Source organism: Oryzias melastigma, linkage group LG5 (assembly GCF_002922805.2).
Source record: "Oryzias melastigma strain HK-1 linkage group LG5, ASM292280v2, whole genome shotgun sequence".
In the NCBI taxonomy this organism is placed as follows: Eukaryota; Metazoa; Chordata; class Actinopteri; order Beloniformes; family Adrianichthyidae; genus Oryzias; species Oryzias melastigma.
The window spans coordinates 22,839,429-22,852,330 of NC_050516.1; the positions used below are offsets into that span (position 1 = coordinate 22,839,429).

At 42.1% G+C, this 12,902-nt stretch overlaps 2 protein-coding genes across 2 annotated transcripts in view; both read left to right on the top strand.

Annotated features, from left to right (window-relative positions):
* Window positions 1–2,770: 2,770 nt before the first annotated feature.
* LOC112139982 (prostasin) lies at window positions 2,771–6,722 on the top strand (the record flags this gene model as incomplete). The annotated part of the gene is given in 4 exon segments (XM_024262870.2): window positions 2,771–2,942; window positions 3,018–3,283; window positions 3,487–3,620; window positions 5,760–6,722. Coding segments are annotated over 4 exon segments (836 nt in total), but the record flags the coding sequence as incomplete, so codon positions are not given.
* A 2,064-nt stretch (window positions 6,723–8,786) lies between these two features.
* Window positions 8,787–12,902, top strand: part of LOC112139981 (trypsin-like) — a 12,400-nt gene continuing 8,284 nt past the window's right edge. The window contains exons 1-2 of the mRNA XM_024262869.2: window positions 8,787–8,884; window positions 10,073–10,093. Of these exons, the coding sequence (XP_024118637.1) occupies window positions 8,830–8,884; window positions 10,073–10,093 (76 nt within the window). The 5' untranslated portion in view covers window positions 8,787–8,829. The remainder of the gene's footprint in view (window positions 8,885–10,072; window positions 10,094–12,902) is intronic.

The following is a 12,902-nucleotide window of genomic DNA, read 5'->3' on the forward strand; positions in this document are numbered from 1 at the left end:
AAGGCAGACGCTGAGCCTCAGCAGCATCACCGACGGATCTTTGGGACCAACTGGGTTTTCAGCTTCTAGAGCAGAAAAGAGGAAAAAAATGAGGTTTAGTGATAGAAGGTCCACGTCTGAAACCTCAACCGGATTCATGGAAAACTCATTCATGTCTGCTCACCTTGTTAGTGAATCCAAATCCCCCAAAACTTCCTCTTCAGATGGATTTATAAGATGGACCAAAAGGCAAATGTTTCTAGAATCAGGGCTGTCAAATGATCACCAAATATTAATTACGGATATTTAAAAGTAAGGCTGGAAGTCTTCTGTAATAATAATAATAAATGTAATAAAGACACTTTTTAGTTTTATTTGATCGTTTACTGCACCACAATGTCACAAACTTCAATAAAATATCTTAGAATGAAGCTTTTAACAGCAATTATTAGGCTAAAGATTAATTAATTAATTACAGAGCATCATTAATTAAACACAAAACATTTTATCGCACAAAATAACTAGTTACAATCCAACCTTTAGATTAAAACATACATTGCTTTCCTTCCTCATGCCGACTCATCTGATCTTCCCCGATCTTCACAAACCTGCTCATCGTCATACCTGATAGTTCCTGAAATCCTGAAATGGGGATTTTCTTCCTTGTTTTAAAACATTTTCTTCTAATTCTGCCCTCTAAACTCTTTAGACATGATTCAGAACATTCTGGATTCTTTTCTAATGATGTCTGACGGAAGTCATCATCTGGTTTCTGTTCAAAAGGAAAGTTTCAGTTCAGAGATGACTGGTTTGAATCTGTCAACACGTCAAACTTGAGCTCCATCCTGTGGAGTTTGCTGGAGAGTCAAACATGGAGGTTTCTCCAGGGAGCTTCAAAAGGATCCATCATGAGGAGTCAAACTTTACCTCTCCTGGTTTCAATTAACCTTGTGCTATCTTATGGGGTCCAGATGACCCAAACCTTACACTGAAGAGTGATCCCTCCCATGACAAAAGTGGATGAAGGTGGACACCAGCGAAAATCAAAATCAGTGGGAAAAAAAACAGCACAGGAGGCTGTCTAGTGAGTCCACTGTCTAGTGAGTCCAGGTGACCCAACATACCTAGGATAGCACAAGGGTTACTACATTTCTTGTTCTCGGAAATGTACAAATATTTTCCACTTTCTTTTTGTCTTTTAGTCAGAATGTTTTAAAAACACTACAGGGTCAAATCTGGATCAGTTCAGAGTGAATAACAGTCAGATTATAGATTTAAAAACAGGATAACTCTCAAAAACACACATCTAAAACTTGAAACTAGAATTGAAAACATTGTATGTGGATGCTGCAGATTTGTATGAATTAAAACATTTATTTTAATCATTTGAGTATTTTATTGTATTTTGTTACAGTTGAAAGAAGCATTTCTGTTCATTGAATAGATTGTGAAGTTTCTCTGTTTCTCTCCATGTTTGCCGTCGGTCCTCAATTTGGAGATGAGCCGGATTAAAAATGGGGGCGGGGCTTCGAGTTCAGCTACAAACAGAATGAAGAAGAAATGACGACACCATAATCTGTCTACCGGTGTCAATCATATCCCGGTAGCCAATAGGCTTAAAGCCCCACCCCCTCATGAATTGGGTGTTTGAGATCATGCAGGCGGACGCTGTCTAATTGTTGCATTCAAAAGTTAACTTTAATTTCGGTTTTATTTATTTCTCTGGAACAGTGAACATTAACGCAGGAGCTATTTTTATTTGTTGTCTGCAAAGACATGATAGCACAGATCCTACTAAGGGGGAAAGGTGAATTAAAATTCATCTAAACATTAAAGGGAGACCAAATAGGGAAACTGGAGGTTTACTTCCACAGATGAAATATGAAATCCAGTCAGAGGGGCGGGGCTTGGAAGCAGGACATTTATCATTTCTGAAACTTACATGGTTTGACCAATCACAAACTTCAACTGTAATACGTCGATTCAACCTGTAGGGGGCAGCACAGACGGTTTTGGACAATATTTTCAACAATTAAACAAGTTTATTTTAATTTGTCAAAAATGTGAAAATGACCAACAGACAGCACTATAAAAGTCCCATTTATAGAGGTCAACAGACAAAAAAAGTTGATTTGGGGTTTGATCACCCTTTACGGACATCCCTGACTTCCTGTTGTCGTTCAGTCTGGCTGCAGCTCAGCGTTCACCTTCATCTCAGGAACCATTCCCCGCCACCGCCTGGTCTCGGCGACGATCCAGGCGAGGCACGTCATCTCAAACACAGCCATTAGTATCAACTCGTTTAAACTGAAAACAAAGTATAAGAGAAATGGAACACAAAAGCTAAAAATGTAAAGCAGCTGTTAAAAATGTAAAATTTTAAAAACATTTTTTTAATTTTTTAAGTTTGTTGCATTTCTTCAGATTTAAAATATACATTATTTTCAAATTTACTTCATTTATTCCAAGTTAAAATGTGTACTTTTGATTTAAAAACTGTTTTCACAACTTTTTTTTTTCAAGTAAAATGTTTATTTTTCTAACACGTGTTTTATTTTTTCAAGTGTTTATGGTTTTCATAGACTGGAAGCTGACCTGATGTGAGCCCAGAGCTCTCTCAACTCTTTCACATCATCAGCAAACAGACGAACTGAGCGCCACACCGACTCCTTTCATCTGCTCCGTCTGCTGTTTGCTGATGATGTCATCAGGCTGAACGTCGGCTTTAGTGGAAGAACAGGAATCAGCCTGTAAAGCAGCCGTCTTCTGTCTCCTGCAGTCTGTGGCCAAGCTGCCCTCAACACCAAGGCGGAGTCCAGGATCGTTGGCGGCCAGGCCGCCGCTGCGGGGTCGTGGCCCTGGCAGGCCAGGCTGCAGATCCCGGTAAACGGGGGAACGGCTCGCTGTGGGGGGTCTCTGATCAACAACCAGTGGATCCTGAGCGCCGCTCACTGTTTCAGCAGGTGAGCTCTGCTCTGGTCACATGACCTCACCTGCCTGCAGCTTTTATTTACATGTAAACATGTTTGTGTTTCCAGCACCAGTACCACAGGTGTGGTTGTTAACCTGGGAGAGACTCAGATAAACAACAGTCCGAACTCCGTGAGCCGGAGTGTGTCCCAGATTATTGTACATCCAAACTACAACAGCCAATCTCAGGAAAACGACGTTTCTCTGCTGAAGCTGTCCTCGTCTGTGACCTTCAACAACTACATCAGCCCCATTTGTTTGGCGGCAGCGGGCAGCGACTTCCCCGGCGGAACCACCGCCTGGGTCACCGGCTTTGGGACCCTCACAGAAGGAGGTTGGGAGTTCACCTTGTTACTTTGTCTTTGAAAGAACAATTTCAATGTTAACAAAATGTAATTAAAAAGCTTGATTTTGTCTTGTTGATTTTAAGAATTCATCATCGTCAAATAAACTAAATTTATCAAATATTTGGACATGTTTTTGCTCAGCTGCTGCATTTCTGAAGGTTCTTGACTTCATTGTTCTCTTCTTGTTCAGGTTCTGTGGCTTCAACCCTGCAGGAAGTCAGCGTTCCCATCGTGTCCAACAGTCAGTGTAGCGCGTCTTACAGTTCACTCACTAGTAACATGATCTGTGCCGGTCTGACAGATGGAGGGAAAGATTCCTGTCAGGTGAGTCTCAACCATCAATTCTCTTCATCTCACCTGAAAAGATCCTTAAAAGTCAAAATGACTTTCGGACAGCTCCTGAGACAGCTGATGAGGTGAACACAGTTTTTCACTTTAATCCTCCTTTGAAGGAGACAATAATACATTTGATTAAAAGCGCCTTCAGGGCCCTCGAGGTCGCTGGACAAAGGACATGTCAATGCAAGATTTGCATGTTTTGGATGGTATACAGGATTTACATGAATACTTCCTGATAGTTTCTAAATCTCCACAGTTCTGGTCTTTGGAATCAACGTAAAAATAGAGGCATTTGCTTTACAAAAGAAAACTATATAAAATATAAGTTACTACTGTTTACATTTGAACTACACAAAGGGGAAGAAATTGTCAGATACGATGGGTCTAATGGGACTTTTGTCTCTTGCATTTCTTTTACACCGTCACTGACGTCAAACTGTTGCATAAAAGTTCTCATCTGAACCCCATGAGAAAACAGAATCCAAGTCTGTGATCGGCAGGACGCAGGAGTCTCTGAGGGAAGAGGGAGTAGTTCCTGTAGTTTCAGAAACTTGAATGGATACTAGGAACCGTCTGTGAGGTTATTTAGACCATCCAGACCAGACAAACAATCCAACATCTGACATCCAGGAATCCATATGAGACACAGAAACAGGTCAGAGAAAAAGTGACAGTCCCAACTGTCCCAACAGGCAGATACAGGCGCCTGCAGGTGAAAAATGGTCAAACCTGTTCAGGGCACGCAGGTGACCCGCATGGAATATCAAGGCCGTAGACCGCTCAGTGAACCCATAGAGAGAAAATGCTAATTTTGTTCCTACGGGCGTGCTGCGGGTGACGGGTCTTATTGAACACCTATGCAACACGTAAGGGTAAGACTGTGATACGTGCACGTTCCTTGAGCGCAGCTTGTTTGAATCAGGAAATGAGTCAATGTAGTTTGTGTGGACATCCTACGGGCGCTTGTGTATCACGTGCACACCCCATGCATATAGCATTTGTGCGGTTAGTAAGGAGCCGGTACTCACACCTTACTAATGACTAGAGAGTGGCGTAAGGACGCCGTGCAACAGCATCACGCATACGTCTTAAGTGTGTGTGACTTCCATTATCCTTATCAATATTTCTCAATACACTTATCACATGCACGATAATGGTACATTCTACAGTACTGTAACCCTTGTGCTATCCTAGATGGGTTGATGTTGGGAGTGGGGTCATCTGAACTTTTTTTGGATTTTTTTTTATCTTCACTGGTGTCCGTGGCAGACATGAAATCCTGTCCACCTTTGTCAAGGAAGGGATCACACATCAATGTAAGGGTGGGGTCATCTGGACCCCATAAGATAGCACAAGAGTTAATGACGTTGGGCATGAAGAATTCTGAGGTCTAAGGTTTAAGAATAAAAAAGGTGGAATTGGACGTCCCCTCCTGGAGTTTCAGTTTCGGGGGGTTCCGTTTATGAGCGTGGAATGGAATGAGGGATTGTCTGCAGTTCAGTGGACTTTGTACCGCTTCATTGTGTTGCGGAAGAACCTGACTCTAAAGATAGGACTCTGTTTACCGTTGAAGCCCTTCCCTCACATGACGGCAACGTGTGGGCTTGACAAGCACCTTAGATCACACATAGAAGTGGTAGATTTAGCTGCTCCTCCAGAGGAAGGTTGGAGATATAGACCAAAGGTGTCAAACTTATGCCTGGAGGGCTGGTGTTCTACATGTTTCCTGACCAAGGTGCCACTGAAGCACCTGATCCAGGTAATAAGCAGGAGATGAGATCTCTAAAAAAAACAGCAGAATGCCTGCCCACGAGGTCTGGAGTCTGACACCCCTTATGTTGAGGGAATGACAGCCGGATGCAATCGCATTAAGTCATTATGGAGCTGTATGACCAGGAGGGGGCGTCCCAAAAGGGCAATGACACGGCAGAATTGTTGCTATTCGGGAATATCATGAACGTATTTTAACGCCGACTTGTAATGCTGCCCCCCACCCTTTTAAAAATGTTTCTTTTTCAAAAACTATTCCCAGTTTGTTTAGCTGCAGGACTTTGATGGCAAACAGGTTCAAATCCAGGTTTTGTGGAGAGTTTGGACCGCTTGCTCATAACCTTCTGTCTGCAGGGAGACTCCGGCGGTCCGCTGGTGAGTAAAAATGACACCCGGTGGGTCCAGGCTGGAGTGGTGAGCTTCGGAGAAGGATGCGCTCAAGCAAACTTCCCAGGAGTCTACGCCCGGGTCTCCCAGTACCAGTCCTGGATCAGCAGCCAGGTCGACGGCACCCAGCCGGGGTTCATCACCTTCGTCAGCTCCTCCAGCATCTCAGCCGCTCACTTCATCTCCATGACGGTGCTGCCCGTCGTCTTCTCCGTCTTTATTCTCTTCTGAGAGCTTTGAAGAAGCTCACCAGAACTTGGAAAAATGTTTACTTTAGAAGAAATTTACAGGTGAAAAATGATTGTAATTTCACATAATTATATGAATATTTAAAAACAAAACTTTAGTGAATTCAGTTTGCTTTTATTGTCTTAAATAACTACATTTAAATCCAAAAGATTCGAACTCATTTTGAAACCTGTCTTATTTAGTTTGTCCCTCTTGAGCTTCTGTAAAGAATACATAAAATCATATTTTTATTGATTTGAGTGTAAATGACGTGAATGTGCTTTTAGCACCAATGTTTGCACTGATGCCGATGAAGTCTGTGAACTCCAACAAAGCAGAAGGGTTGCTGATTCATGGAACTTTCAACTTTTTCACTTTATTTTTGTCTCTTTATTCATTGGTGCAAATCTTTCATCACTCTGACTTAAAGATGTTTGTTTGAAAAACCAAACAGTTTTTTTTTGTTTTTCCTGTTTGTATTTTCTTACAAAAATCCTAAACTGTCTCTGTTGATTTTAAAGACAATAAGTTCAAATAAATCTGGTTTTCTAACTTCTGGAGCTTTGATGGAAAGTTCTTCTGAAAGTCTAATGATTGGGAGGGGACAATACAAAACAGTCTGTACAGTGACATACACTACTATAAATAAAGGGAACAACTAAACAACTTGATGTTACTCTAATTCAGTCAGAGTTCTGTGTAATCAAACTGTCCAATAAGGAAGCAACACTCATTGAAACAGACAACAGGTGGACATAATCGGCAATCAGCAAGATACTTTCAAAACAGGAGAGGTTCTGCAAGTGGTGACCACAGACACCTTCTCTGTCCTTATGTTTTCTGACTGAAGTTTGGGTGACTTTTTAATGGACAGTGTAGTCACTCTCGCCGTACCAGTCTACAACACACACAAGTGGCTCCGGTAGTGCAACTCATCCAGGACCGCACATCAATGCAAGCTTTGGCAAGAAGGTTTGCTGTCTGTGAGCGTAATGTCCAGAGCATGAATGCACTACCAGGAGACAGGTTAGTACATCAGGAGATGTGGAGGAGGCCAACACTCCTGCATCAGGACCACTACCTCCTCCTTTGAGCAAGGAGAAACAAGAGGAGCACTGCCTGAGCCCGACCTCCAGCAGGCCACAAATGTACACTTCTGCTTAGACTGTTGTTTCTGAGCCAATTCAGCTTGTGGGAGGGGCTTCTAGAAGAGTGGGGTAAACTTTTAGCAGATTAACTTAACAAAGTAACAGCTAGATTGCCAAAGGTCTGGAGTTGGAATGGAGGATTATTGGAACAGAGCAAAGTTTGAAGGAAAAAAAATCATTATATATTATTATTTCAAACCATGTCAAAAACCTGTTTCTGCAAACATGAAAGTTTATTTCAGGCACCATTGCAACCAAACTAAATAAGCACATGGATCAATATATAAGCATTGAACAGAAGGGCATTGGTAAAGATTCCAGAAGAGCCAAAGACCAACTCCTGGTTGACAGAAGAGTTACTCAAGACTGCAGGTAATGACACACCAACCTGCGCACAAGTCTGAATTGATCACAAGAAAGCCTATGACTCAATGCTACACTCAATCTATTCAACTGAAAACTACCAACCAGGCCAGAAACTTGGGTGTAGTGATAGACACAGACCTAAATTTTGATAAACACATTAAGGCAGTCACTAAATCAGCCTATTATCATCTGAAAAATATCTCAAGGATTAAAGATCTGATGTCTAAGCAGGACCTGGATAAACTAGTGCATGCTTTCATCTTTAGTCCACTTGATTACTGTAACAGTGTTTTTACAGGACTACCAAAAAAATCCATCAGGAAACTGCAGCTTATTCAGAACTCTGCTGCTCGGGTTCTCACAAGGACCAAGAAAGTAGACCACATCAGTCCAGTTCTGAGGTCTTTACACTGGTTACCTGTCTGTCAGAGGATAGACTTTAAAGTTCTGTTACTGGTTTATAAAGCTTTGAATGGTTTAGCACCAAAATACATGACTGACCTCCTGACCCAGTATGTACCAGCCAGACCTCTCCGGTCATCAGGATCCGGTCTTTTATCAGTTCCTAGAGTCAGAACTAAACATGGAGAAGCTGCATTCAGCTTCTATGCTCCACAGATCTGGAACAGACTTCCAGAAAACCTTAGATCTGCTGAAACACTCAGTGTATTTAAATCCAGGTTAAAGACTCACCTGTTCTCAATTTGATTAATATGTATTCAAAAGTTTACGTCTGCACTGTTTATCTATGCTTGTTTTAAATTAAAATCTTTTTACTTTCTTTTAATTTTATTTTAATGATTTGAATGATGATGAATGACATTTTTACTATTTCTTTTGATTGTTTCTTTTAATGTTTTATGTAAAGCACTTTGAATTGTCTCTGTACATGCAATGTGCTACAAATAAACTTGCCTTGCCTACACACCTGGATCGCTGAATGCTTGGAGATGTACAACATCAACAGGACTCTAAGAACCTTCATAGGAAACTCAATGAAGTTCTTCTCTAAAGTCCTCTTGACGTTTGTAAAGGTGACATCCAGACCGGCTACAGAAACAGAATTTCATTTCTCAGCCTCCTTCAAAACCTCACAGAACTGCCTGCAACTCTATCGTTTTTTGTTGTTTTTTTATTTGGAGAAAAGCTAAAAAAAACCAAAAACTAGAATGTTAAGGAAGAAAAGGTGTGGTCTTGTGATGTTAGACAGCTGATTGGTGCACCAGTTTGTTCAGCTGTGATCATTATTTGCTTACGGTGAACCGACAGTTTCAGTTCAGACAAACAGCACCAGAATGAAGATCAAGAGTTTTACCTGCGGGCTCCTCCTCCTCGCCTTCATTACCACAGGTGAGTTTGGTCGTCTCTAATTTTTGTTCAGATTCAGAGTGTCTTTCATGAACAACTGAAGAGCTTTCATAACTCAGACAGTCAGAAGTTATTAATAAACCCGACACTTCTTGTGTTCGCTGGTTTAAATAATAAAAATAAATATCACTACATTGCTAAAAAAAAATATAAAGGTTAACATTATTTAAAAAAAATGGAAAGGTACATTAAGATTTACAGAAAGGAATTACCTGTAAATGTTCAAGCTGGATTTCAAAAAGGTAAAAATGTAATTTTAGGTTTTTAAGGGCCAGAAAGATACATAGAAAAACAACAATCAACAATTAGAAACAATTTGAACTTATTTTGAAAGAACGACTTAATCACTGAAATGGGAGAAAAAAATGATACAACAGAGGCGTTGATGGAGCTCAAACTCATCTTTACAAAATGCTTTTTTAGAGATCTCTAAAAAAACGAAACAAATCTGAAGTTCATGTTGGAATGCAGACAGAACCGGTAATCAGGAGTGAAACTGCAGATCCACCAGATTAAAGAACAAGCATGAAAAGCAGGAAACTAAAGTCCCAGAAATGAAAGCAATAAAACCCGAAGGTTCAGATGTTTCAGAAAGAAAACCCTGATGGGGGACTTCTGATAGAAGGAAACCCAACACAGATATTCCATGAAAGTGACTAAAGAACAAGAAAATGAAAAGTGGAACAGAATCTTTGTGTCAGTGTCAATCAAAGCCACTGAAAACAAAACCAGAAATCCCCAAAACACACAGGCCAAATTGAGGTCAAATCCAACAGGGTTAGAAGGTCTGGATACCGATGACTGCTGTCCAACTGCTGGGAACTGAACCAGACAGGGAGGAGTCTGTGGACACCCAGAGAAGATGAAAGGGAAATGTGTAGGACTGAGAGAAGAAGTATATTTGAAAAATCTCTGAGAAAACTGGAGACAAAAGAGCACCGCGAGTCATCATGAGGTCAGGTTGAGGAGAACCAAGATGGAGAGCATAAGTGAGTTCAAACTGGAACAACTTCACCAGAGCGGGCCGAGTTCAATGTCTGAAACAGATCTGAACTGTGAGGCTTTGTTGTTTTGAAAGAGAAGAATTTTCAGGATTTGAAGGAATCTCTGATCTGAGTCCTGACCATGAAACACCTTTACTAAAATATCTGTTCTCTGTTCTCTCCACAGGAGCAGAGGCTCAGATAGATGGTGAGTTCTGTTCACTTCATCTGAGGAACAAACAACCTCCAAATGTCTAGACTCTGAAGGAACCTGGACAGAGTACTCTCAGGATGGGAGCAAATGCCTAAAAACTATACATGCACACACTGGGAGGGATTCAGGCCCACTCATCCACACAGATCTCCTTTAGATCAGTCAGGTTTGTGGGCTCTTGCTGAGAAACAGTTTGAGCTCCTTTCAAAAATTTCTATTGGGTTCAGGTCTGGAGACTGACTAGGCCACTCTAGATACGCTTGTTACGGAGCCACTCCTTTGTTCTCCTGGCCATGTGCTTCATGTTGGAAGACCCAGTCACAACCATCTTCAAAGCTCTTACTGAGGGAAGGAGTTTGATCCCAAAAATCTCACAATATATTGTCTCGGTCATCCTGTTGTTAATACAATGCCGTTGTCCTGTCCCATGTATAACCCAGTATGACGCTACCACCCCCATGCTTTACAATAGGGATGCTGATCTTGGGATGGTACTCATTATTTTTCTTCCCCAAAACACAGTGATTGGAATTCAGACAAAAAAGTTCTATTTAGGTCTCATCCAACCACATGACTTTCTCTCATGACTTCTCTGGATCAACCAAATCCCATCCCTCCTCCCTCCCACCCTCCCTCCCATCCATCCATCCATGACACATTTCATGTACAGAGACAATTCAAAGTGCTTTACATAAAACATTAAAAGAAACAATCAAAATAAATAGTATAATTGTGATCATTAAAATAAAAATAAAAGAAAATAAAAAGATTTTAATTTAAAACAAGCATAGATAAACAGTCAGACGTAAACTTTTGAATACATATTAATCAAACTGAGAACAGGTGAGTCTTTAACCTGGATTTAAATACACTGAGTGTTTCAGCAGATCTAAGGTTTTCTGGAAGTCTGTTCCAGATCTGTGGTGCATAGAAGCTGAATGCAGCTTCTCCATGTTTAGTTCTGACTCTAGGAACTGATAAAAGACCGGATCCAGATGACCGGAGAGGTCTGGCTGGTACATACTGGGTCAGGAGGTCAGTCATGTATTTTGGTGCTAAACCATTCAAAGCTTTATAAACCAGTAACAGAACTTTAAAGTCTATCCTCTGACAGACAGGTAACCAGTGTAAAGACCTCAGAACTGGACTGATGTGGTCTACTTTCTTGGTCCTTGTGAGAACCCGAGCAGCAGAGTTCTGAATAAGCTGCAGTTTCCTGATGGATTTTTTTGGTAGTCCTGTAAAAACACTGTTACAGTAAGCAAAGAAGCCCAAGCCTTCCTCTCCTCAGCCAATTCTTCCAGCTCCCCTGGGGTGGGAATGGCTAATCCTAACCCTAACCCCAGGCCAGCCGAGAGATGTCGTCTCTCCAGCAATTCCTGGGTTCTCCCAAGGGCTTCTGCCCAGTGGGACATGCCTGGAACAATTCCCCAGACAGGGGTCCACCAGGTACTTGAACTAGATGCCCGAGCCACCTCAACTGGGTCCTCTGGATGTGTAGGAGCAACGGCTTTACTCCGAGCTCTCTCCGAGTGACCACAGTATCCAGGAGCCCCCAGCCAACCTCACTATGGCCTCTTGTATCTAGGACCTCATTTTTTTCATGACCCAGAGGTCTTGACCATAGGTGAGTACAGAAACAAAGATTGATTCATTCATTGATAAATTGAGAGGTTTGCTTTTTGGCTTAGCTCTCCTTTCACCAAAATGTAACAGGACAGGGACTGCAAACAGCAGATGCTGCTTCAATCTACCAAATTTCCTTACTTAACCTCCTCCACATGGGGAAAGAGCACTCCACCCACCCAGAGAGTGCTAACTACCTTTCTTCCGTCAAGAACCATGGCCTCATACTTAGGGGTGCTGACCATCATCCCAGCTGCTAAAAATTCAGTTGAAAAACTGCCCCAAATGCATGCTGAATGTCCTGGCTCAATGAAGCCAACAGGACAACATCATCTGCAAAGAGCAGAGAGAAAATTCTGTGGTCCCCAAACCAGATCCCCTCTGGACCCTGGTTGTGCCTAGAAATTCTGTTCATAAAGATTATGAGCAGAACTAGGGATAAAGGGCAGCCCTGCCAGAGTCCAACATGGACCAGGAACAAGTCTGACTTACTGCCAGCTATGCGAACAAAGCTCCTACTCTGGTCACACAGAGACCGTACAACCCTCAGTAAGGCTCCCCAGACCCCATATTCCCAGAGCACTCTCCTCAGCACACTATGGGGTACTTGGTCAAACGCGCTCTCCAAATTCACAAAATATATCTGGAATGGATTAGCAAACTCCCACAAAGACTCCAGAACCCGTAATGAGGATATAGAGTTGGTCCACCGTTCTATGACCAGGACGGAAACTGTTGTTTCTGGATCTGAGGTTTGACTATTGGATGGACTCTCCTCTCCAGTACCCAGGCATAGACTTTCCCAGGGAGGCTGAGGAGTGTGATTCCTTGGTTGATAGTTGGAACACACTTCCTGGTCGCCCTTCTTGAAAAGGGGAATCCCTACACCTGTCTGCCAGTCCAGTGGTACGGGTCCTAATTGCCACTCAAAGAGACATGTCAGCCAAGATATTCCCACAGCATCCAGACTTGAGGTACTCGAGGCGGACCTCATCCACTCCCAGGGCCTTGCAAACAAGGAGCCTGTCAACTACCTCACTGACTTCAGCTTAGGTGATGGATAACCCCTCCCCAAAGTCCTCCTCCTCCACTTCCTTAAAGTGTTAGTAATGCCCTGGGACAAAGCTAAAATAAGTATCCAGATATATTCCATATGTTCTAATGTATCAAAAATAAC